The 26,606-nt window shown below is 40.0% G+C and overlaps 1 protein-coding gene across 1 annotated transcript in view; it reads right to left on the reverse strand.

Annotated features, from left to right (window-relative positions):
* Nucleotides 1–21,040, reverse strand: part of LOC128736694 (glycogen-binding subunit 76A) — a 45,574-nt gene extending 24,534 nt beyond the window's left edge. Inside the window, exons 1-2 of the mRNA XM_053831181.1 lie at nucleotides 21,031–21,040; nucleotides 16,723–17,254 (exon numbers count right to left, since the gene is read on the reverse strand). Of these exons, the coding sequence (XP_053687156.1) occupies nucleotides 16,723–17,254; nucleotides 21,031–21,040 (542 nt within the window). The remainder of the gene's footprint in view (nucleotides 1–16,722; nucleotides 17,255–21,030) is intronic.
* Nucleotides 21,041–26,606: the final 5,566 nt, after the last annotated feature.

Consider the following 26,606-nt stretch of genomic DNA (forward strand, 5'->3'; position numbering starts at 1 on the left):
TTTGCAGTATATATGTAACATTACAGATAAGGGGGTTTTACAGATAATAGAATAGTATTAGAATGAGTCGTCAATGCACCTAGTAAACCAGTGTAGATAGAGTATTTCCTAGTGAAATATGAGCTGAACTTAAAAATAGGCCGAGGAACACTTCTGCTCTAAACACTATCACGATGGAAGAGAAGTCATAAAAGGAATGGTCTGCCAATGGATTGCCAGCCTGGCCTGAAGTAGCGGATCGTACGGAAAATTTGAAATTCGCTACTTCAGTGTAGATCTGAACTTATAACTCTGTATGGATGCGACTGCGCGACGTTAGGCATACGGACTTTAGGTATACGGATATTGGATATAAAGGGCGATAGTTCAATGGACGAAAGGCATAATAGAGAAAAGTTATTCAGTATTAAAACGGCATTGGCGACTGGCTTTCTAAATCCTAATGGCAAGCAACATGATGACTATTGTTAATACCTTACTCTCTATCTCTGGGTACCTCCCAGTTGGCTTCGAGGTAAGACGCTGGTCTAATAAGCCAGCCGTCGCATGTTCGAATCTCGGCTGGGAGAGGCTGTTAGAGTCAATAGGATCGTAGCACTGACCCCGCACTGTCCTGTATTCTAACAGCTGGTTGCGAAGTCTGTCGTACAAAAACAGAAGGTCAAATTTCGATAACGGAATTAGCACCCAGGCTTTGCTTTGCTATCTCTGGGTGTATCGGAAACTAATTGAACCGGATCATCGATTCTCACTTGATGAGATGAGTTATACTGGCTTGATAAGACAAAATGGTGGGACTGTAACATGTGAATTACTGCTTTTAAACGAGGCAATTGAAAAAAAACCTTCCTTGGAGAAGACCATGGGGTTTTCCATCGGGACGCTTCACAACTTGCAAATCCACCATCTATCTATAGATTTCAAGACAGTGTATGATTTAGTCAAAGGAAATAAGTTATGATTAAGATTATACTTGAACTAAAGGAGCTCCCGCAACTGCAAAGTTACTGATACACAAGAAGATATATGCCAAAAGTTTACCAGCAAGGATGATACAATTTTGCCAGCTCATGGCGTAACATCCCAAGTAACAATTCTACACTCAAAATAATCCACACGTCCTTTCCTCGTGAAAAATCACGTAGATTTTTCTACAGGGAGTAACATGATTTTCAGCTGATTGTTATTGGAAAAAATAATAACATCCACCTGATTTTCACGTTAACGCATTAGTATGCGTGCGAACTACCTGAAATTCACGTAAATAGTACAGCAAAAACTAGATGGAAAATATTCACATAACTTTTCCTATAATTTCGACGTGAAAATTATTTTAAGTGTAAAGTCACTTGGTTTTACTTGAATTTTATAAAGGTTTTATTGCGATATTAATCATTAACTCTGGTTTTATAGCGGTATTGCGCAATACCAAAAGGGTACGAATCCAAGCACACTTATAGCTAGCTAGAAAACCATAATAAAACTGTTATATTACCACGATGCAACTTGTTGGTAGCACCACGTCTCTTATAAACTTACTATACCTGTGGTGTAGCAATACAAAATGGCGCTCCAATCAAAATTGATCTTATCGCGGCTACTTGTCAAACCGCAATAAATCTGTTAGTTTTATAGAGCTATTGAAACGATAACACCCTGAGCAAACAGTTTTTTGGTTGCCATTATGAAGAATACTAAAGTTCAACACCAAAATCATTTTTTTATGCGAGGCCATATTGCCATATTCTAGTGTTTTGTTTAAGCTCTTAAACAAAAATTCATCAAAGCAAAGTTAAGTGTTAGTTAAGCAGTTTAGCAGTTAAGTTCTGCGAAACTTAATATCGATCGGTTTTCCTGTCACAGGAAGCAACTAAAATGATTTAGCTAGAAATTGAGTTTGACTAACTGAATAAATTTATTTTGTTAAAACCACCAGTTTTCGGAAATTGTAAAATTTTGAAGGCGCGTTGATTTTATCCACCTACCATATTAGTATGCCCGATAAAATTCAATGCGCTGCTCAAATCAATAAAATTGCCCAAAATTTATGTAGTATTCTATGGGATATTTTATTATGGTTGCTATAAACCAAATCGATCAGAATAACCTGACAGTAAAACTTTAACTTTTCTGCTCACGGAAGTATTTTCAAGTTGACAAAACTAAATCAATTCAGCTTGGAATTGTGAGTTGGGCTGTGCTGCCTCCAGTCCCATGAAAGTGACACTTTATTTTAGCCGGATCTGGCATCGTACCATAACGCGAAACCGGCGATGAAGTGGTACGAAGCCAACGATGTTGTTTTTGTGCCGAAGGCAGGAAATCCATCAAACTCGCCAGAACTTTGCTCAACAGAAAACTTCTGGACGATTGTGCAGGGCGGAAAACAGAGAAGGTCTTCAAAAGCGACCAGGATTTGAAAAAAGAGTGGATGAAAGTGTCTAAGAAACATGGCGCAAGTGTTGGACAGGATTCGATGGGTAGCCTTAAGTTCAAGGTGCGGGTATTTAGCCTAGGAGAGGAGGTGGAATAATCCAACTTTGCAAGAGAGTGTTTCAAAAACATCTTTATTAAAATGAAGTACAGTACAGTCTTTAAGTATTATAGATGTAGCGTGATGACTGTTGCTAATATCTTAATTCTAGTCTCACTGATTTATACTAGCTTGATAAGGCAAAACGGTGGGACTATTACACGTCAGTTACTGTCTAGAAGAAAACCATTGTTGATGAAGACCAAAGAGATTTTCGAAAGGGTCGTTTCACAACTCTAAATCTAGTGAATCCACTAACCATCTGTACACTTCAAGACAGCGTATGATTTAGTTAACGGAAATAAGTTATGGTTAAGATGCAGTTCCCGCAATTGCAAGGTTACTACTATTATACAAAAAAGTTTATGCAAAAGGGTTTACCAATAGCGCGTTGGTCCAAATATTTTATCAGGAACTCAAGAAGATCCCTAATGAAAGAGTACTTCGTGCAAAACTCTGCCATTATAGAGTTCCATCTCACCTCACCAAATAATTGCTAAGTTTGATAGTGAATTTTCTTTACGCAATATTAGGCCATTTACAAGACTTAGTGCTGACGCAGTAAATAAAATATTGTAGCATCTGCCAGTATTTGCCGCCGTTTTCAGGAGTTGGGACTTTCCACAATAACAACGTGATATATTTTGTAGTTGAATCTTTATCTACATATCCATACAAGAAACATACAGGTGAAATCGCCTTCTTTGACGAGGCGTATTTCTGGTCGAACGACTGTGTAAAGAAATAGAATTATCAGTGCTGGTGTGAGTAAAATCCAAGAGTGGCACTTTACAGCCCGTGAAACTGACGATTTGATGAAATTGATAGCGATGACCTTTTATTTCAACAAGATGGTGCAACATGCCGCACTGAGGCCGTTACGACGGACTTTTTGCGGGGCAGTTTCTTGAAATGGATGTTTCAATTGGTCACCGATCTGACACCATTCGACTATTTTTTGTAGGTTTATGTTAAATTTAAAACGTACGCAAATAAAACCAGTTAATCGACTGAAGATCTCGAATCCAACATTTGGATCGCTACAGGTACGACTATACCAACCGATATGCTGCAGTCGTCAAAATTTGAATTGTTCGAATGCACCAGCGCAAAAGATCGTGACCTTGAGCAGTAGCTGATTTAAATCTTAAATGGCTTCCCACTAAATAACCAAGTAAATCGAAAGTCGATCAAACTTTGTGTTTTATTTCAATTTCGTCATTTTTTTGTTATCGCATTAATATTTTCAATTTAATCAAAATATTCGAAAACAAATAAAAAATGCCTCATTTTAACTTATTCAATTTACTCAATGAGGAAGGTCTACCGGTGAAAAAAAATTTAAGAATAGCATTAGCTGGGTCTGATGACAACTGAATTAAATGAATTAAAGACGTAAGAGGAAGTGAATATCAGCAGCATTTTTTTATGAAGATACTCAACTCAAAAGCCATATAATTTTCAAAGAGTCGTAGCATTTAGGATAGTCGTCCTAAATTTGTACGACCATCATTTTTAGCCATGAGTTTGTCAAAAAAATCAGCTATAAATCAGACTCTTATCCGAAGCTTGTGCTAGTAGTTTCTGTCATGTGAGCTGACGACGACAAGCTACAGGGATTCGAACAGACTGTAAAATTATTCCATTGTTCGGCTCGCTAGAACTGCTTCACCCTTACTCATGTACCTTACGTAGTACACACTGTTTGTTCACGTGATAGACTGTGACTTTTGTGAAATGTTATTTTAAGAAAACAATAACTCTCAAAAAATTTGTGTTAATCAAATTAAGTCAATTTCGAATATTAATCATGGGACCAACTCAGCGTCTGCAAAGTAGAATAAGCAACAGACGACAGAGGACGGCGCAGCCATGAGTGCTGCTTGCGAATGCGAATGCGTGCGGACACGTTTTTGGTAATCGTTGTTGACCAGTGCTCAAACGGACGGCGGCGGGGTCAAATGAGGCGACGACGTTTTATAGCGCAAATTCGAATGATTGGAGCTAAAATTAGAACCGCTAGCGACAACTTACACGCATCCGCGAATGTCAAGCGCCACAGGAAGAACATTGTTTTGTATTTGCTATTGTTGTGTTGTGATGTGATGTGGCGGCAGAAGAACCTTTTTGAAGGTCACTTTTAAGGTATCGAACATTTTTAGGCATAGTTATTGAACGAATTGCTCCAAATGAGGTTCGACTGTTCAGTAGTCAGTACTAAAGTGTTGTTGTTGTTATGTTTGATATTAACACTGTAGTAGTACACTGATGATTTATTTATCCACTTCTCAGGTGTTGAAAGCCATTTTATTAATAGAAACATTTTATTCCACTGGCTGTTTCCTGCAGACAGTATAGCACTTTGGTTGCCATCACCTGATTATTTATAATTTTTGTAACTTTCCACTCTTCAATGGATTTTTTTTATGTTTGTCGGGAAATGCAGATTATACCAGACATCAGCAATTTAGCTAAGAAGTGTCTGTTACTTTTTACACCCGATATATGATCACGCGTCGCGAACTAAACATTCTACTAGTCTTTGTTCAGACAGGACATGTGCGTCGTGTCGTTTTCCGTCCATTCACAGTAAATAACGTCAGACGTACCCAATAAAAATTGTGTATTTTTTAAAGTTAAGATTGTTTACGTATAAAGGCGTTTCGATCGTTTGGTGGATTCGTGTTTTTTAACGATTTGCCGTTCTATTTTTACCAAGTCATATGATGCTGTTTAGTCTGAAATGCGGTCGCTTGCATTGGTTGTACTTTGTTGAGCTTAACTTCGACTTGCAGTCGGTGTTGATTTAGGATGACCACCTGAAAGAACAACCACCATTTGCACGCTTTAACATTTAAAGGATTGTTAAGCATTGAAAATATAGGAAAGGAACGTAAACATAACCACAAACACGTTCAACAACGACTTGTTGTGCGACTATCATATGCACAGGAGTGCCGTGATATCCGATATTACAATCGCAAACATTTTATCACATTGTTTACAATCTCTCGGGGAAAGAAAACATACTTACACCGATGTGAGTCGTCTAGAAAGGTCCTTAAACCCGTCACCTAACATGTATGTGCGGTACGTACACTCGATTGAAATATAAATCTTTGTTGTCAGTACGAATTAACCTTCGCGCTACGTTTTGCGAGTCGGTCGGATAATTCGGAGAGTTCGATTCAACACACCGACGAGGTTGGCGGGAGAATTTAAGCCAAGATCATTGCCGCCATCGAGAGCAGCTGACGATGAGTAAATAGAGTACTCGCGGTGAATCTAGCCGTGGGTGTTCGGCTCGGGTAGATTCGCCCTAACGATTGTCGCCAAAATTTCAAAACGTCACTCATATAAATAGAATTCGATTTTCCGTGCACTGTTTCTTACAGTCTGTATAAGCTGAATTTTGTTCCTATTGCAATGACCAACCCACAGGTAAGAGAAATGTTTCGAATTCCAAGTCAGTCAACGTTCGTGCATGTGATCAAGCGCAGGTTCGGTCGATTGACGAAAAAGGGTGTGATATGGGATGGGTCCAATGACCATGCAGGGATGCAATTCTAGCTATACTGCGTCATTTCGACGCTATTGGACGGTGAATTATATAAGTAGAAGCAAGCAATTGGTAGACGACGGATCAACTCGATAGAATAAGTCTTTTGATCCGTCGTTCGCGCCCCACAGGTCATGCGACAATTCGGCACCATTACAGCAAGTTTGTGTTTGTCCCCTGCCTGACGGGGACTGATTGGATGAAAGTGAAACGATTGGCTTAATTGGAGCTGCACGCGAATGGATCACCAGTCTAGACACACGTATGACACTACTATGAGGCACATCGCAAAGGAAAACTAATCAAAGCAATGACGTTCACTGTTAACACTGCGAAGAATCAGCACCGACGAGTTGCCTGTAGGTTTACTGGTAGAAATACTTTGCTGGAACTTAGATATCAATGATAATTTTATTGAAAATTGCTCTGTTTAATTGGTTTCACAATAGTTTAAAATGATTGGTTTTGTGCCAATCTCATAAATTGTAACTTATTGGGTATGAAATGAGGGCAAATGAGGAGCGTCCAATATAGCTCTAGCTATCCCAAGCCCCTACCTAGCGTCTCCACGTGGTCATACCTGGTAATGCTCTATTGAATAGCCAAGCTAGGAGGTGCGATACTGGGTGGTTCCCGGCAGCTTGATCTCAAAATCGAGGTTTTGGGCAGACGGCGGAGCCACACGACCTTGTTAATAGGTATACACAAAATAAGTTATTTTAATTATTTTTTTCGTTTCAGCTTATGAAGCACCTCCTGCTATATGGTGAAAACTTTGGCCAATACGATTGTTAATACTGCACATGGATATTGAATACTAGAAGAAAAAATTAAATTAATTATTAGAAGCACTTATGGAAACTAAAAGGACGCAACTCTATTCCATTCGATGGACTGCTGGTGAGATTGTTCTATTTTTACCCATATATACCACATTTCATAAATAAACTAGATTAGGGAAGAGGGAGGGACCATTAGAGCACTTGTATGAAGCGGTGAGCCTAGGGAGAGTGAAACAGTCAACTTTTTAGGGTTAATCTTGGCCCGATTGACAACACATCGTGGATAATGAGCGGGCTCTTCTTCCCACTTGCTGGAGTCATTCTGCATTAAGACGATTGATTCAACTATTGACTCAGGCGACTTAGCCCTTGGAAGGAGATTCTCTAAATCTCTGGTACGTGTAGGGGATGTTGCTTATCGACCAATTCCCTTTTGGCCCTTCATACAAGAGTTGGGAAGCATGACCAATCGTGAACGGATGTTCTGCTAAGGCAGAACTCATAAAATGTAGCTTATTAAGTGTTCAATTTAATGTTTGAATATGACTTGTTGTTTAGTCAGAGTTAGTGATCGTATTTTTTTTGATAACATGCACAATGCTGGGTTACCAGCAATTAAAGTGTTCAGCATGACACAAAAATTAATTCTTCCATGTAAGCCATATCCGTACACACACTTTTTAAGTAGCACAGTGACTGCTGCACAGGGTATTTACTTTTCATCTTTAATCATTCAAATAGAGAGGGCTCAAGTCCTCAGCGAAGGTTGGCACTTTCCGGATGTTATCAATCAAAAGTCTTGTCGGGACCAAATAGCGACTGTAACTACTGCCTAGTTGCTTATAAAAATTCGCGAACGTACTGAAATCTCTGACAGAAAGGACAAAGCCTTTCAACATCCAGTGGTTGTAATCTGTCGACCGGACAGCAGATTACGTTAGGAATTGATTCAACGGATCGCAGACCAGCAGGGGGAAAAGATATGAATGGGCTGAGAAGGAATATCCAATAATGAAGAGGGCAATAGACGCGAAGAATCAGGCTAGGAGGGTAATGTTCATGACATCTACGTCTTAGACCAGGTCCGGGGATACCAAAGTTGTAAACAAATATCAATAGGAGCCAAACGAAAGCAGGATGAGGATTGTGACCGACGAACAAGCTGTGGAGTTCCCATCAGAAAAAAAACGATTAACAAGACGAAAAACGATAGGACCGGTGGGCGGAATTTTTAGATCAGGAAGCGATGCGATCCATCGACTTAATTTTAATAATTGTCGAGGCCTTAATTAAGGCCTTAAATGATACGAGAAGCTTGTTTAATACGATCAACGGAATCAGGAACCGGACCGTGCCAACTCCTGTTATGTGCAACGACATGGAGGGGAACCTGATTACCGAAAGATCGGGGGTGGTTAGACGTTGGAAACAACATTTCGATGCATTGTTGAATGGTGAACAAGATGGAGCAGTCAACAGAAATAGGATAACGACTGAGGATGATGGACAAGCTGTGGATCCACCAACTCTGGACGAGGTTAGAAAAGCAGCGAGAGAGCTGAAAAACGGCAAAGCAGCTGGAAAGGAAGGCATCCCCGCCGAACTTTTGAAAGTCGGGAGTGAACAACTGTATTGTGGATTGATGGAATGCAATCCATCAGGTTATACTAAAGGTATGGACTGAGGAGAAACTACCCACGGACTGGTTGGAAGGTCTCATACGCTCCACAATTTACATTTGCACAAAGGGTCTTCGATGTACGGGTTTCGAGAGGGTCGCTCCACGACGGACGAAATGTTCATCTTACGACAGATCCTCGAAAAATTTCGGGAATTCAACTTGCACTCACCATTTGTTTACTTCAAGGTGGCGTACGATTCGGTTAAACGAAATGAGCTGTGGCAGATTATGCTTGAACACGGTTTTCCAACAAAACTGGTTAGGCTGATACGTGTTTCCCTTCAAAATCAAGCGTCAGGATAGCGGGTGAGACATCGGACTCATTTGTGACGTTAGAGGGTTTGAAGTAAGGTGACGGACCACATAGGTGCTGTTCAACATAGCATCGAAAGGTGCTATTCGAAGGGCCGGTATGCAGAGAAGCGGTACCATCATCACGAAATCTCATATGATCCTAGAGTTCGCGGACGACATCAATATCATACGTGTTAACCGTAGAGCTGTGGAAGAAGCGTACACGTCTCTTAAGGAGGAAGCTGCGAGGATAGGGCTTATCATAAATTTTATCAACACGAAGTATTTGGTGGCTGGTAGAGAGCGTGGTAACGCTTCGAGTGTTGGAACTGCGGTGGTGATAGGTGGAGATATTTTTGAAGTGATCGACGAATATGTTTACCTTGGTAGATGAGCTGGCCACGTAGCAAGCATGCCGAATGAGGGACTAGCGAAAACAATATTTAGAAGAGTACCCGACAGAGGCCGACGAAGCTCCTGAATTCGGCACAGATTCGATAAGCGGATTGTAGCCGAAAAAGTGAAGTAAGTAAGATGCCTTAATTAGTTTAATTGTAAAAACAAAGTGCTCTTCCAGTACATTGAGATTATTAACAAAATTCGTTGTCGACGGGGGTACAGTCTGTGAATTTTAAGGCGGCGTACAGTTCAGTTAAACAAAATGAGTTGTGGTCGAAAATGCATGAACAGAGTTTGCCGACGAAGTGGTCAATCTGATTCGCATAACGTTGAAGGAATTCAAATTATGTACGAATAGCAAGTGAGACCTCCGCCACTTTCCTGACGTTGGATGAAATGAGGTAAATGGAGGCGTTCTCAAACATATACTACACTGTTGACCCTCGAAGCTACGAGTAGGGCCTTCTACGCACTACGCAGCCAGTCAATGTCCCATAGTATGTAATTCCGCACGAATCTAGTTTTGTAAGCTGTGAAAGGGTCGATCCTCCCTGTAGCCTTCTTGAAGTGAAGCATAAATGGTTTATTAATAAGGACGACACATTTGAAAACACAGAAAATTTGATCCAATCTGTCTTTATTTGGTGGAAAATTTTACGACATTTGAGATACCGCTCAAAACCACTTGAGGGTTCTAACGAATACGCCGGCATAAGCATCCCTTTCGAACTGTTGATTTTATTTATTCATGAACTACGACGAGTTTCTGTGAGTGTGTGTTTAGCTAACAGCTACGGTCGTCGCGTCATTGAAGCCCAAGCAGCTCATACTGAACACTCGTGAGGGCTCGCACTACCACCCGCGTGTAGAATCCAGGGTGTAGAATGAAGCAACAATGAAAAAGTAATGCAATATCTGTATCCTAATGTGCCGCTAGTTTCCACACGCAGCTGGATGCTTCCGGTTTGCTTGCTTCGTGAGTAGGCTATGCGGAAAGATGCTACGAGCCTGTGCGAGTTCGTGCTAGCGTGTAGGAAACAGATCGTCTGAACACACCAACGGCAGCTGTTTGTCGTACGCTTGCATCCGTGGCGTAAGCGTTAGATAGTATGCTCCTCATACTCGCTCGCGTTTGTTTCTCGCTCGATTTGAAACATTGTGTAAGGGTACATATCTCTGGATTCCGATACGATAAGTATTCCGAGAAAAGCAGAGTGAAATGCCTTTCATTTGGGCAGAACTGCTAGAAGTAGACGCTTGTTGTGAACATAGACCACCTCATTAGCGCAAAAATAATCTAGCAGTTTTAGTTCGCGTGATCTTGATGAGCAAATGATAGGTCCATTAGTAGACTTTATCGATGCACCGAATTTTCCAACCAATAAATCATTATAATGAGCTGCAGAATGGAACGTTGCGCTGTTTTGTTGAATTAAAGGTCGCAATAGCTCTCTCCAGTGATCGTAATTGCACGGGCCTACACTCCAGCGTTACTCAATTCGCCATGACGGAGCTGTTGATATTTTTTTGGTTTTTGGATGAGAAAAAAAAGTAATCCGTCGAGCAACAATCGAAACGAGAAGAACGATCTTCAGCAAGAGTAGCCAAATCTTAGCTTTCGCAGACGACCTCGACATCATTACTAGAAACCTTGTGACGGCAGAGGCAATCTATGCCAGACGAAAAACGGGGTCTAGGGGGATAGGGTTACAAATCAATGCATTCAAAACTAAATATATGAAAGGAAGAGGTTCCAGAGAAAGCAATGTTTGCCTCCCACGGACAGTGACTATTGACGACGAGGAACTAAAAGTGGTTGATGAATTCATATATCTGGGATCTCTGGTCACCGCCGACAATAATACGAGTAAGAAGATCCAACGACGCAAAAAAGCGAAGCCTTGGGCTTAAACGTCTTTCTTAAGACTTGACCCTTCTTCATCGATAGACTTCATAGCTACCTCTACGGACTTGAGACAGTAATCTTGCTTACGGAAGACTTACGTGAACTTGCCGTATTTGAACGAAAGGTGTTCCGAACTGTTTTTGGCGGAGTACAAACGGAAAACGGAGAGTGGCGGAGGCGTATGAATCACAAGCTTCATGCACTGCTTGAAGAGATTCCAATCGTACACCTGGCGAAAGTTGGGAGACTACGGGGGGCTGGCCACGTCGCAAGGATGCCGAACGACTGTGCAGTGGAATTCATTCTCTTCAAGAATCCCACCGGCACCAGAAATAGAGGGGTCTACCGTGACAGTTGGCTCGACCAGGTTGAATCCGACTTGCGTGTGTCGAGACGCGCAACGATTTGGCGACGCGTAGCCTAGGACCGAGTAGAATGGAGAGGAATTCTTGATACGGCAAGAGCTACCCCGACTCTTGGCTGGCAAAGTGAAGTAGATTTCTATTCCTACCATTTTTTTTGTTTGGAAAACTAATCCGAATTCGAGTTTTTACACTTTAAAACAATTTAAGTGTGTATGATGCTATCATATCATAAATTACCCCAAACTGTTAATTTTTCGGGATGTAAAAGGTAACTCACATAATTATAGATTGGTCCTCGTGGTTCTCTAATTAGCGTGGTTGGTCAGCTACGATCAAAGCAGTGACATCCGGTTCGATTTGCGAACCGGAAGTTCAAAGTTCAGGATTTTTTCGGGCTGAAAATTTTCTCGACTAGTACTCGGGCACGGTGTATCGTAATACTTATCACACACATACGAAATAGGCCAAAAATGGCGCAGAATGGTAACATTATCGCTTTCTTCGACAGTGGCCGATGCAACAGCAATATTCGCTTTATTACGGCCTGCACGTTGTCTTGCAGGTACCCTAATATCGTTAAAAGAAAATTCGCTTTCCAACTTATCAATTATTCGACATATATCAAGGCCAGATGGAATTCCCCGAGGACCATTTTTTGCACGAACTATTGTTTATTGTTCAATTATTCTATCAGTAGCAACAAAACTTGAATTTTGATAGAATGTTTGGATAATTTCCAACCCTGTGTTAACGTGAAACAATTCAAATTCACTTAAATGTCAAACTCTAGTAATCAAGCCGTGAATATTAAAAAAAATTGTCGTTTTACAACACGGAATTGCTTTTCTAACTCGAGCCTACCTACCTGATAGTGAAAAGCTATGAAGCATTCTTCGTATGGAAGTATTAAATTGCATGAATGACAGCAAAACTACGGTTGAGTAGGCCTTGTTACACACTGGAAAGCTTACACGTGTAATTCCGCGTAATCTGATCGCAACCATCATTAAAAATGAATCTGCCACCTAGAAGCACACCCGCTGGCTAGCCGTTTCCGTTTTGCATGGATTATTTCGCAAGACCTTCACCTTTCAACTCAGAGGATGCATTTCCTGCGGGTACGTACCTACACATACACATAGTTGCAGGTTCGATGCAACACTGAGAGAAACGCAGAGAAAGCAAGAAAGTCAACACATGATTCTCACTATCACGCCGGCGTGGGGCTTCACGTGACCTAGTTAAACGCAACATGATATTCACTTCCATAGTGTTTTCGATGCGTTGCATAAGAGTTTTACATGCAAACAGTTGGGTAAAATCCGATATTAAATTTTGGTCTAGTAAGACCACGCTTCTTTTAAATAAAAAAAAACAACTTAAATTTCGATGATATTACTTGATAGGAGTTGTGTGATTAGATCACTAATGTCAATTTTTACATTTCAAACCACGAACGGCTTATGCAATTGGATGCAGTTCAAGGAAACCGGGTGAATGTCCTTTGGTTTATAGGTCATGCTTCGAGCCTGCGGTGTGTGAACTGCACTGAGAACTGCGCTCACGCTCTTGCCGCGGGGCACTCTTGCACTCCGTATTATGACGCGAGTATACACGTCGAAAGGTCGTAGTTTTATTTGTTGAATTCATTAGGTTTTGTTTCTGCGATTTACATCATTATGACGGAGGATTTATTCCCACTGATTTTTATACCGACGGTTTTCTTACAATGCACTATGGGCAAAAATGAAAGAAAAAACGGATGCAATCGAGATACGACCTGCAGGTTAATAAAATATACGTGTTCCTAAGTAAAATTTTTCGGAGAATCGCGTGGTGCCGACTCCTTTCCTGTTTATCATCGGGAAGTGCCCCATTTTGCTCATTTTCCCCTATTTTTAATATTTTTCACCCCTATTGGACTGTTCCAAGCAAGGCTTGAAAAAACAATAGTTAAAAACCTAATAATTTTGAGTAAAAAAGTTTGCAGAATCGAATAGGTCTTATCTCATTTGGTTTAGAGCACAAACCGATCATATCAAACGGGAATTCAAACAAAAAAATTAATGTGCTCTAAAATAAATGAGATAAATCCTATTCGATTCTGCGGACTGTTTTACACAAAATTAGTAGATTTTTTCGGTTTGTTTTCTCAAAACCTTGCTTGGAATAATCCAATAAGGGTGAAAAATGTTCAAAATAGGGGAAAATGTGCAAAATGGGGTGCTTCCCGATGACAAACAGGAAAGGGGTGGGCACCATGCGGAAAATTTTACATAAGATCACCTATATTTCATAAGCCTGCAGGCCGTATCTTAATTGCGTCCATTTTTTCTCTCGTTTTTGCCAATAGTGCAATGGATGGAGGGAGCGGTAGAAGAAAGAGATGAAACAAAGGTGTTGATAGTATTTTAGGAGAAACAATGCGTAAATTTAGGTAAGGGAACGCTTATTAATCTTGTATAGCTTTCCTCTTTACCCTAGTAAAAAACCTAATTCGAAAACAGACATCGATGACGCCTGCAAGTCGTAGGCGAAATACGTATCTGTCGCGAATAAATATACATAGTAGAGTTTAATTGGAAAGTTATCTTTTTTATTTAGTTTCAAAAAACCTATGTTCTTTTTCAAGTAGTAGAAGAGCTTTTTATTACATAACTTAGAGAACGCTAAAAGCTTTATTCCAGTTTTTGATGGTCAATTATACAAAAAAGGTTAACGACTGTACTGAATAAAGCGCCTCCGTCGACTCGGATGAAAAAGGGGACGCGTGGTTATTTTACCTTTTAATTGACGCTAAATTGCTCAGTGTAAATTAAAATTGATTTCAAATCCAATTTCAGGTCCACTGACGGGCCCAAACAGAAACACGTATTCCACCGCCTTTATAAAATAAGGTGTAAAATAATCCTCATGGTGAAACACAGATGTCCGGAGTTTTGTTAGCGCCTTTGCGTTTACGTTGATATATTTAACCAGTGAATAATATAAATAATTTTCAGAATTTGGGTTTACCATTAAATTAGTTCGCTATCCGTGACTGCCGATGCACTGAGTAGTTATTCTTGGCGACATATTAGAAGATGGAGTGTGACGCAGCTACGAAATTTACCAAGCATACAGAGATTCAGATAATGTAAAACGAATAAAACACGGCAGGCTACACTGGGCTGGCCACGTAGCAAGCATGCCGGATGAGAGACCAGCGAAAACAATATTCAGCAGAGAACCAAACAGAGGCCCCGTACCCGTTGGATGAGCGTTGGTGATGAGGATGCTAGCGTCTATTGGAGAGAAACGTGGAGACGACTCCTAAATTCGGCCCAGATTCGATAAGCGAAATGTTGACGGAAAAGTAAATTAAGTTAGGGAGATTATCTCTACGCAACCAATCATCACGAGACGCACTCGTTAATTTGGCTGTTTTGTTACATATTGGAAAGTTTTTTTATGCGGACATATCTACCGTGGCTTAACAAGCTTCACTGTTTAAAACGAATAAAATACTCATGGTTTGAAGCCACTGTAAGACAAATCTGAAAGAATTTTTCCAGTGCAATAAACGGGGCACGAAGCTAAATAGTACAGCTAGAGAATATATTTCTCCATGCACTGCTAATTTTTAAAACATTGTAGCAAATTTCTTCAAAGTTTCTGTTAACATTTACATTTACATTCTGTTCTTAAAATTTGCTTTTAATAAAATTTAGACAATAAGGATAAAGAAAGAATAATATTCTTGGCTTTAAGCCTGCTGCTCTGGTCAGTTTAAAAAAAAATCTATATTTTTAACATATTATTTAACAACGTCTGTCTTTTTTTGTGCGTTTTATTAGAATATTATCACATGCACTGGTTGAAAGCTAATCGTCTATCAAAAGAACGTAACAGCACAACTGGCTATTTCTATCACACAAATTGCGAACGTGATCGGTCACAAAATCCCAATGGCGGTCAAGCGAGTTTTTTTTTTCTTCCTATAAATTTGTGTGTGCGAAATGTACCGGAAAGCTTTAATGCCGGCTGTGCTGCAATTCTCTTGTGCCGTGTCCTTCGTCGATTCCAATTTCCAACCCGCGCCTACCTGCCGGGCTGGGTGCAAGTTTACCGTTTTATTTATCTTTCTCTGTACCTATGACAGTGTCTGGGAATGACGATCGTTTGCAAATGATTCACGTGGCGTGACAAGATGACGCCTACTATCGCTACCATTTTTTCTGTACTTTCATTTTTCACCAATGCTCAATTCTATTTTGATTCTATTTTGATCAGTATCGCTTAGAGTTTCGTTAGCTTGATCGCGACCTAGACAACTTTTTCTGTTTATATCGGGACTCCAAGCAGTTAAATTTCGAGTCGATTAGGTTAAGTATAATATAATTGAGGAATTGGCAATAGTTCTAGGGATTGGCAAAAGTCCTTAAATTTGTCGCCATTACTAGGACTGACTAGGATCCGGCTAGGACTGATGGTATTAATTGAAAAATTCAATCATCATCTTTTCAAAACAAAATGCCTGCCACCAGAAATGCAACAATTCGGCAAACTGCGGAATTTGAACGAAATTTCTACTGCGCAAAAGCGCGATGCATTTTCATATCGGTCAAAAGGCATTGCACTTTCGTTACGCGTTTTTCTAGGTATCAGTGCAAGTGGTCCAAAAATTTACTGGAAACATTCGATGTGTTTTTATTCTTTTTTTTTTTTTGGCTGAGAGCATCCAGCTGGGTCGCATCAGCGCCGTCCATCGAACCTTATCAGTAAAGGCAAACACACCGGCACCGAATCCAGGCGCAAATTTCGTTGCAATTTCGAAAACACTTTAGCTGCGTGATAACGCCAAAGCTCTGGCATGCACGGGAGGTACGGACCGGTTTGATAAGGTTATTACCTCATTAATCTATATTTAGAAAGTTTGAAGTGCAATAAAACATAATTAGGTCGTTAATTAAATAAGACAGTACAAATTTGAACTTGAACTAGTTGTTTAGTGATAGTTATATAATCTCCAAATTTACCAACGCCATTGCATCATCGTCAATTATCTGTTGTACACAATTGAAATCTAATTATCATAAAACAATCGATAGAAAGCAAAGCAAAAGTCACCACTACACGGATGAACTCCGAACATTTCGGAGTAATAAATACCTATCACAAAGGGAAACAAAGAATCCCTCCCGAGGTACGATTCTTAACTTACCGTAGCTCAATAAATAGTCCGATAAGAATTGCAGTCACTGTGATGATAATTTTGTTCACACAGTCACCGAGCAGCTGACCGACGGTAACGGGTGACTGGTTCGTCCGATCTTCCTCCTCCGCGGGGTAATTCCCGAGCTCTGCGGCTAGGATACTTCGCCGGTGCTGCTGCTGAAGCAGCGTTGATGTAGCTGCAATCAATTGGTCTGCCTTAAATTCGCTGTCGCTGGTCACGTCGTCGTTGCTCTCGTTGCGGCCGCCGAACTTCAATCTTTGCACTACAATCGAAAGAATCGATTGGACAATTACAGCGCACCCAGCAGGCACCACAACGACATCGTCGTAAGCATCAGCAACGCACACGGAAAGCGTCGGAAGCAATAATAACAAATAATAGGAGTTTAAATTAGATAACCGATTTTTTGATTTATTGTCCTTTGAAGAGACTGTTCTATACGGGTTAAAATCAAGCTGGAGACTACCAACGGGAAGATGCTCGGTCTCTTCACGGGATTCAAAGCTGCGACGAAGATCTCATGCGTTTGCAATAAGCGACCAATTTTTGAATTTTCACCACTTGAGCCAATTTGGTTTGGTTTGAAATTCAATCTTAAGCGCGGCTTGGTTCTATTTTTAATGGAATATCTCACTTTTGTGCTCTTGTGTTATGTTTCTTTCAACTGGTTTTTTTTGCGTGTCTGGCGTTTCCGATCGATTACTTTTATAAGACAACTTTATCGATCAATTTTCGTTGCATGCAGTTTTTCAGATATTCTTCGTTCGTTTCCTTTGCGGACACACAACTTCACTTGTTCACACCGTTTTTGCTCTCACGGCAGGAATGTTCAATTTGCCTGTTTTTATTTTGGATGTCGCTTCCTACCGAACCGCAATGGTATCACTGTGTGAGATTGAGAGAATCTTCGAAGTTCTTGACCCGATTCATCACATCTGAAGGAAACCAAAAGGAAAATTTGGCCATTTATGACGCAATTTTCCAAATCGCCCTTCAAACAGTAGTTAATTTATCCGAAAAAGCACACTTTTCTCCTATAACATCTGCAAAAAGCGTATGGCACCCATTTTGCAACACAAATTTACAATTGGTTCCACTCCAACGAGGAATAATAGCTTTTATTCTTCAACAAACCAAACACACTCAACCGATCGCAAACTGTGACGACCCACCACAGGAGCCACAGCGATCCCGAACCGAATGCAAGGCCCGCCGAAATGGAAGTAGGACAAGTGATCCTCCAGAACTGCCGCAGTTGCTACAAAATCGGACGCGTACCCGATCCGGACGTCGTTCTGCAAAGAAATTTTCTCTTCTTCTGAAGCACACAACGCCAGTGTGCCCAAGTGTCAAGAGAAGGACGTAACAAGGTCGTTCCTACGCCTGCTGCAGGTTCACTCTATACGGTATAGGTACTCGCTCTCACCGCGACCGGCTGCAAATGACCGCACGAACTGTAAACGCTGGCTGGCACTCTCGCGCGCGCTCCGTGTCCGTCGTCGTCGAGTTTGCCCCGAGCATGCAACATTGGACACCGCGCGTTCACCGGTTGGGAGCGCATGCGTTTGAGGGCGTTTAGGTAGTAGTAAAATTTAAAAGGCCGCTTCTCGAATCCGTATCCTCAGCCTCACGCGTAGCATGTACGATACAAGGTAGACGTCAGTTGTCAACTTTCAATGAATATTGAATGAATGAAAATAAAGAGAATACGGGTGAGTTTCAATGAAAATTTCTCTCCAAAAGGTGAACTCCCTGTTTGATACTCTCCTTCTCTCGCAAGGTGGTTCGCGGTCAGTCCAACCGCGAATCATATAAACATTAAACGCATACCCGTGCAACCGCGGACCGGTAGAAGGGACTGACCGCTGCCGACTTGCTCTATTACTTACGATCTGATGGGCTTGTAATTAGGGAAGAGGGGCACGGTAATTGAACCCAACTCGATTTATCACGGCGTAATGTGTAAAATATTCTAATCAAATTATGTCACCATATTTATCATGATGATCGTGATTATGGATGCATGTATTTTGATGAAAGAATATAAGAAGTAAGCTGAATAGTAATTTATTTTGAAATAGCTAATGGCATAAAAGATTCTTTAAAGTTTTTGTTTTATAGCGAGAATGTATGTTCTGTGTAACATGTGTTAACGTGGCAGTCAAATTAAATCTTTAGAGAATATTTATTTATAACGGAGTCTTAACAATAACATAGGTCCACATCAAAATACAAAACTGCGCAGAATTTCGGAGTAATAAATGCCAAGTTTAGAACAAATTGTAGAAAAAATCCTTCATGTCACTGTTTTTTTTTGCAAAACACGGTTTTTCATGTTGAATATGGTTAAAATTTGGTAGCAATTGAAACATCTTGAGTGATTAAAAAAACAATAATGATTTTTCATTTCACCAATTGTCACAATTAGTTATTCATGTAAACCTTCCTACGTTTTGCAAGAAAATTATGTATGATGGTGAAAAGAGGGCATAATTTTTAAATTTATTATTTTACGATGTAGAGAATTGATTAAATATATTGTGTAAAATTATATAAAATTATACAAAAAACTTGTGAACCGCGATGCTAAATTATTCACGTTCCATTATGAATAATGTTCACACACTTTGAATCGCCAGAAACAATCTTTTCGATCTAGGCCCATGCATGCCTCAAAAATCGTGCGACTAACGCACAAGACCAATGTCGATTTTACCTATTTTTTGATTATAATCAGATTATTCCTTAAGTAAGTCCTTTTTCAAAGAGTTCAGTGATTCATACATTCAGTGATGTTGGCCGCCAAAGACGAGTACTTGATCGTAAATTTCAGGTATACCTCATCTAGCCCGAAACCGAGCAGGTAGTTATCCGTCAAATAGCCAAGCAGGTAAATCCCTTTCCTAGTAACTAGATCAATAACATTCGTTTTCAATTCTCTCCGTGACCTAAAACCTCGCCTGGGCACTGGACAGTTAAAGACGACTATCACATCAAACGGTCATCCAATATTGATCCGTTCAAGGCAGCATCGACGATAAGGGATGATCTGAGATAGCCAGTGTGTTCTAGAATAATTCAGAGACGGCTTGTTGAAAAGCACCAATGCCCAATGACGCGGAAGCATCTCCAATCTCGATTGAAATTCGCTAAGGAACAATTAGACTGTATTGGTCACGAAAAGAGTAAGAAATGGCGAGATATTCTTTAGTCTGATGAAACATTATTTGAATTTGGTGAATTTGGTAGGATCCGATGGAAAACGGTGGGCTCTTGTTTCAAACCTAAAATAATCAAACAAGGAGGAGGAAATATTATGGTTTGAAAATGTTTCTCCTGGCTCCTGTTGGTCTAATTTTCTGGATAAAATGAAAATGAATCAATACCTTAAAATGGCAGTTTATGCAAGATAATGTCCTTAAACATATACTGCCAGATCGATCAAGAAATGGTTTGAAGATAACAAAATTGATCTTATGCAATGGTCGGCACAGTCGCCTAACTGAATCCAATAAAGAATCTATGGCAGATCATTCAAAAGTCCTGTGAAATCAAAGAACAAGGAGGCCAAAATTTAGGAAGCATGATACGCTATCCTTGTCAGCACATGTCGAAGCCTTGTTGATCCCGCGGAGAGCGCGTGCAATTGTTTGACAGTTATTGATGATTGGGACCAATAGAAACTATTCGTTCAAGAAAGGCATTTTTGGTATTATTTTTTATCGAATATTTTTTTGCACTGTATTTTGCTTGAAGGGGCAATTTTTTTGAATTTTCAGATCACTTCTAAAGTGTGTTTTTTCTTTTATAGCAATAGTAAACGAGTTTCCTACAAATAAAACTATTGATTTGATTGATTCTCCTATGAGTCTCGCAGCTTGGGATGATTTGATGAGCGTTGGTCTTTTTTTGTCCGACACTGTATGTAGCCGAAGAAAACGGTAGCAGAAAATAATAATTTATAACTCCTAGTGCAGGACAAAATATGAAGGGAAAAGAACGAAAATTATCTAAGCGACTCTCATGAGCAGGTTTATTCGTAGGCTCGCAGGTCATTGCATTTTGCCCAGCTGAAAGATCCGCGGGCTATAAGCGGGTTAATCCGATTTTTGTTGTAGTCATGAGAGGACTAATTAACGAAAATGTTTTCTATTTTGATACTTTTTCAGGCTTTGTCATTCAAAAAACTTCACAATCGTCCTTAATAAGGCGCCTCCATCGATTCCAACGAAAAAGGAGACGCTTGGTTGCGTTGCAATCTGCAATGCCTTTTAACGATTTTTGGAAAATTACAATCGTTCATTTTTAGATTGTAGTGTAACTGAAAGCCGTTTTTGTTAGTTATCTCAGCTACCTTTAAACTTAACGTCCTAGACATAATAAAGGGGGACCTGCAGTTAAACTTTTAGCTATATTTGCATTGATTTTTGTTCAATTTTTATCTAAAAATAAAAAAGAAGAAAACTTATCCAATTTAATTCTATTATGTTTATTTTATTCACGACAGATACGTATTTCGCCTACGACTTGCAGACTTCCTCAGTGTCTGTTTTCGAAGTCGTAGGCGAAATACGTATCTGTCGTGAATAAAATACACATAGTAGAATTAAATTGGATAAGTTTTCTTCTTTTTTATTTTTAGGTTTCGTATTCTACTAAGACGCTCCAAAAACTTCATTCAATTTTTATGTTCAGCAAAACCTAGGTGCTACATCCCGCTTTCGAAACTTGATCAACAGACTTTGCAGCCAACTGGTAGAGAACAGAACAATTACGGAGCTAATGCTACGATCCTACACACGACAACTGGCTTATTAGACCAGCCTCGTACCTCGAAGCCAACTGGGATTTTTGAGGAACTACGCTTAATAGAACCACATTAGAATGGTCTTTAACAAAACAATATGTTGACAAAATTTGGTAACATATTCTCGGAGATATTTCGAATCGCAGTCACGTCAACGGCATTAGATGAAATTAAAATAATAATCTGCGTACTATCGGTTCTTTACACTAACAGTTGGCTGCAAAGTCTAGCGAATAAAAAAAATGAAAGCCAAATTCGGTCGGAATGTAGCGCCACGAGACGTAAAGAAGATTATAAACGGTGCTGTTTCATGAAAACGTTGTGGCTACGGTTACGAGAGCACTAACAATAAGCTTCTTGATTAATTCTTTTTTTTAATCACTTTTTGGACCAAATTCTAATAAACGTTAATACACTAAACGCGTTAAGACAACACTAATAGCATTCTATTCCGAATTTGAATTCTATTCCGATACTTTTGGATATTCGAAAAAAGCTTCATAATCGTCCTTAACACGGCACCTCCATGGATTCCAACGGAAATGGAGACACTTGGTTACGTTTCAATTTGCAATGCTGGACTTGACTTTTGATAAATGTAAAAAAAGTTTGAAAGTTAAAATACACCAAACACATGAAGTTTTATTTTCAAGTCAGTAATCAGTTTTGTTCCCATACTTTTCAAGACTTTATCATTCAAAAAAGCTTCACAATCGTCCTGCACAAGGCGCCTCCATTGATTCCAGTAAAAATGGAGGCAATTGGTTCCGCTTCAATCTGTAATGGAGGACACTTTGTTGGGAATATTTCAAAATTAAAATCTCTTATTTTTTAAATTTTGTGCAATCAAAAATTAATTTCTGTCCAATTTTAAATCTAGTCATACAACAGCTGTTCTCCGAACGAGGCGATGGGTGGTGGTACTTGCCCGCTGCAATTTCTATGCTTTCTTTAAATAAATGTAGTTGATTTTTGGTAGTTGGCACGCTTAAAAAGGATCTGGCATTCTATCACAAATCAATAATAACTTGTTGGCGACAGCTCAGACGGAGAGGTTAGGTTTCCGCACTGATCATTTTTTACCGCTTTTTGGGCAGCTTCTAGCTTTCGATTTCCCTCCGATTCAGGCTTTCTGCTTCAAGTTTTTAATCGATCAAATGTTGATCGCACGCTTAAGTCATGAGTCACCGCGTTCATTTAGTTGTAACTTGGTTCCATCCAAACACTGTTGCCACACATTGCTGTTGGAAAACTCACGGGTAGATAGTTTAGACTACCTTAGTAGCTAGTTTTGATCCAATCAAGCTTATCAATTTTCAGAAGACTTTTCCTAGCTTATAATCGACCGTATTGATGTGATGGTGACAGCAAGAAAGATAATTGAGCGTAGCCTTCAATGCCTTTGAAGGTTTTCTTCGCATTGCTCCAATGAGAGCAATTAATGCTAATTGTTGAAGTTTGTTCGGCTTATTAATTGCTGTGGTTTTCTTAGTTCTGGCACACCGTACTAACAAGGCATAGAACTGTATGAAATGATCATGGGGAAGGCAATTGAAAGGAAGCGTCCAATAGAGCTACAGCCATCCCATGCCCTACTTAGCTCTTCTGTGTGACCATGACCATGAAAGATAATGCTCTAACCTTGACATTGAGTAATAAAGCTACGGGTTTCTCGGTTGCTTAAACTTATAAGCGTGCAGACAAATGAGTCACAATACCTTGCTAGTTATAGTAAGTAAGTTTTAATTTATGTTACTACTATAATTGTTTGTTTTATTACAGCTCATCAATCTGGTTCTTTTTTTATATTGTGGGATATTGATCGTAATGATGGACGCAACTATATCGCATCCAAACCGCAAATGTATATTCCATATTATATGTTTATATTATGTTAAAATTTTTATTGAATACTATATGTAAAGTTCCCCTTTAAGGGTAGGAAAAAAGGAACCCCATCCCATGCTTAGGTGCTACCGGTTTCACTATCTGGGGAGCTTACCTAGGATAGAATGCAATCGCATAGTAGGCCCTGTCTAATTTCTATACAATACCACAACAATGCTGGCCTAATAAGCCAGTTATCGTATGTTGGAATCTCGGCTGGGAGAGGCTGTTAGAGTCAATAGGATCGTAGCAACTGACCCTGCAATTGTCCTGTACTCTAACAGCTGGCTACGAAGTCTGTCGTACAAGAACAGAAGGTCAAGTTTGGATTACGGAATGTAGCATCCTAGCCCTTGCTTTACTTTACTGGCTCGAGGTGCGTAATGAAGCTTCTTGTCCAAGAACAAATTATAACTATTCTCCGTACTAGAGCGAGATTAGTTGAAAAATAGTAAAAAGAAACATGGAGGAGAAAAAGGATGAAATACACTGACGTGCAAGCATGGGTAATAAGCAGTAATGCTTCAAAAAAGAACGAAGTGCAATCCCTTGGCATTTTGCTTAATTATTCAGAGCAGTCAAATGGGAAATTAGAAGGATTGTCAATATGTTTCCGGATATTCCAATTGTTGATCAAAGATGAGTTAATTGATTATTTTCTGATTCTTCTATATATATAAAAGTGAGCGTGAGTTTGTTTGTATGTTCCACCATAACTCCAGAACGTCTTGACCGATCTCCACCAAACTTGGCACCAGGGCTTGAAAAGGGATCGCAAGTTGAATGTGACTGCCGTGAATGCATACGCTTTCCACAATCAACCTGCGCTTATTGAACGATCATTTGACTGTTGTTTTTTAATCCAGTCAATCTGCCGCTTGTGCTGCTGCCGTCTTACAATTCATGTGGCCTCTCAAGAAAGGCCAACAGTAGTATTCCCGCTTTTCGTTCATATCGAAGAATCTAAATTGCAAACTGACTGGAAGCATAAGATGACGTATTTTTTCGTTTCTCTTTCTGTCCGCAAATCGGCTGCTCACAGTAATGGTTTGTCACCCGGACTCGGTCTGATGCAAGCAAAATGTTCGTTTGTATTGGACGGAGTCCGACCGCCTTCTTCCATGTACATTTAGTGGTTGTTTTTTGTAGTATTGAATCATACGATAGCGCGGTTGCTTTTCGTTAGCGTGGTGACTGCCAGTCATTCGACTGTTTTGCAGTCATTCGCTGCTCCAAACGGTAAAGGCAACTTGATCGAAACGAAAATGTTAAAAAAGATTAAAATGCGTTCGTTCTACCGTTCACTACGAAGGCATGACTGAGCAAGCTGCTAGTGGCGTTATGCATAGCATTCATATTTCACCACTAAACAGACGGTATGAATTTGAGTGCGCGGTGGTGTAAATGCGGTAGAAAAAAGGATCGGTTGAAGCTTAGCACACATATTCCTTGATATAAGGGAACCAGCATTGGGGGGTTAATAAGAGGGAGGGGGGAGGCCATAACTCCGAAATGCCTGGACGGTTCTTCACCAAACTTGGCACACATATTCCTTGATATAAGGAAATCTGCCCTGAGGGGTTGACAAGAGGGGGGGGGGCATAACTCCGAAATGTAAAAGTGAGCGTGAGTTTGTTTGTATGTTCCACCATAACTCCAGAACCCCTTGACCGATTTCCACCAAACTTGACACTCATATTCCTTGATATAACGGAATCAGCACTGTAGGGTTGATAAGAGGAGGGGTGTCCTTAACAGGGGGGGCATAACTCCGAAATGCCTGGACGGTTCTTCATCAAACTTGGCATGCTTGACATAAGGGAAGCACTGGGAGGTTGCCAAAAGAGGGGGCCCTAACAAGGGGCTAAGTAAAAGGGGATGCGTTTCTCTTGCATTTAAACCGATTGCAGTTGTGCAAATAACTTTGAGAAAAGAGGGGGTTCCACCGAAGAGGAATATATGGTAAAAACACCTTTGTTTAGTTTCTATTATAGTGATTTTCGTAGAGCAAACCAATGCCTAATTAGCTACATGACAGAAGAGGGAGCTGACTGGGAAAGAATCGACAAGTAGGGGGACGAAAAACGTGAGTATGAATGTATGTTTTGCCACAGCTCCGGAACTTCTGAACTGTTCTTCATTAAACGTCGTTTGTCAAACACATGTATTTTGGCATAAAAGAATCAGCGCAGGGTGTTTGACAAAAGAGGGAGATGGTCTTTTACAAGGGGAAAGAAAGGGGTTTCTCTTGCAATTGGAATGATAGCAGTTGTACAAGTTGCTGGATTTTTGAAAGGGGGGATAGGGTGGCCATTAACAAAGAGAATGTTCAAAAACGGTTTTTGTCAATTTATAGGGATTACCAAGAAGAAGTCAGATTTACAAGTGGCTGGGAGACAAAATGAGGGAAACTGACAAAGAGAGTAGACACATTAAACTGTAAAAAGGGTTTTGTGTTTTGCATTATGAGAATTTTCGTTACAATAACAGATGTAGAAGTGACTGAGAGGCAAAGGGGCCCCGAGTAAGATCGGGTAATCATCTAGTTTCTAAATAAAATATACTGAGCGTAATGAAAACACATCTCAATTGCCTGAATAACTACCCGATTGAGCTAGATTAGGAAGATTTCTACGGGGTACGGTAAGGGAGGAGGTTTCAAATACCTTTTTATTCACGCGTCATTTGAATAGCACCTTGAAGAACCACAATTTCTAATAAGTGGATTTTATAATGGAATACAGTTCTATGTCACCATTTCGTACCACTTATCAGGTTGATTATAGTTAAATCTAAGGGAAGTTGAGTTACTTCAAAAAGTAATCGTTGTGTAGTTTGGTTACATCATCCCGTCAACAAATAGCAGTTGGAACAAAGTTGTTCCGCATGACGGTATTGAAGGATAATAATGACGTCATACAGTTATTCTGAAAGTCGATGTTTACTATCGAGAGTATCGTGTCTTGTTGTGTGTTTGATGGCCAAATGGAGGAAAAAATAGGAGTATTCTCTCATCAATTTTTCATCATTGGCGGTTAGAGAGAGAGTAAACCGAGTAGGTGTATTATGATGCTTTCGGAAATGGGTGTCTTCTGTCAGAATTAAAATGCAATCACCGCGGAATTCGAGAGAGGAAAACTGAGGAAAAAGAGAACCGAACAAAAATAAGAGCTGA

This window comes from Sabethes cyaneus, chromosome 2 (genome assembly GCF_943734655.1).
Source record: "Sabethes cyaneus chromosome 2, idSabCyanKW18_F2, whole genome shotgun sequence".
In the NCBI taxonomy this organism is placed as follows: domain Eukaryota; kingdom Metazoa; phylum Arthropoda; class Insecta; order Diptera; family Culicidae; genus Sabethes; species Sabethes cyaneus.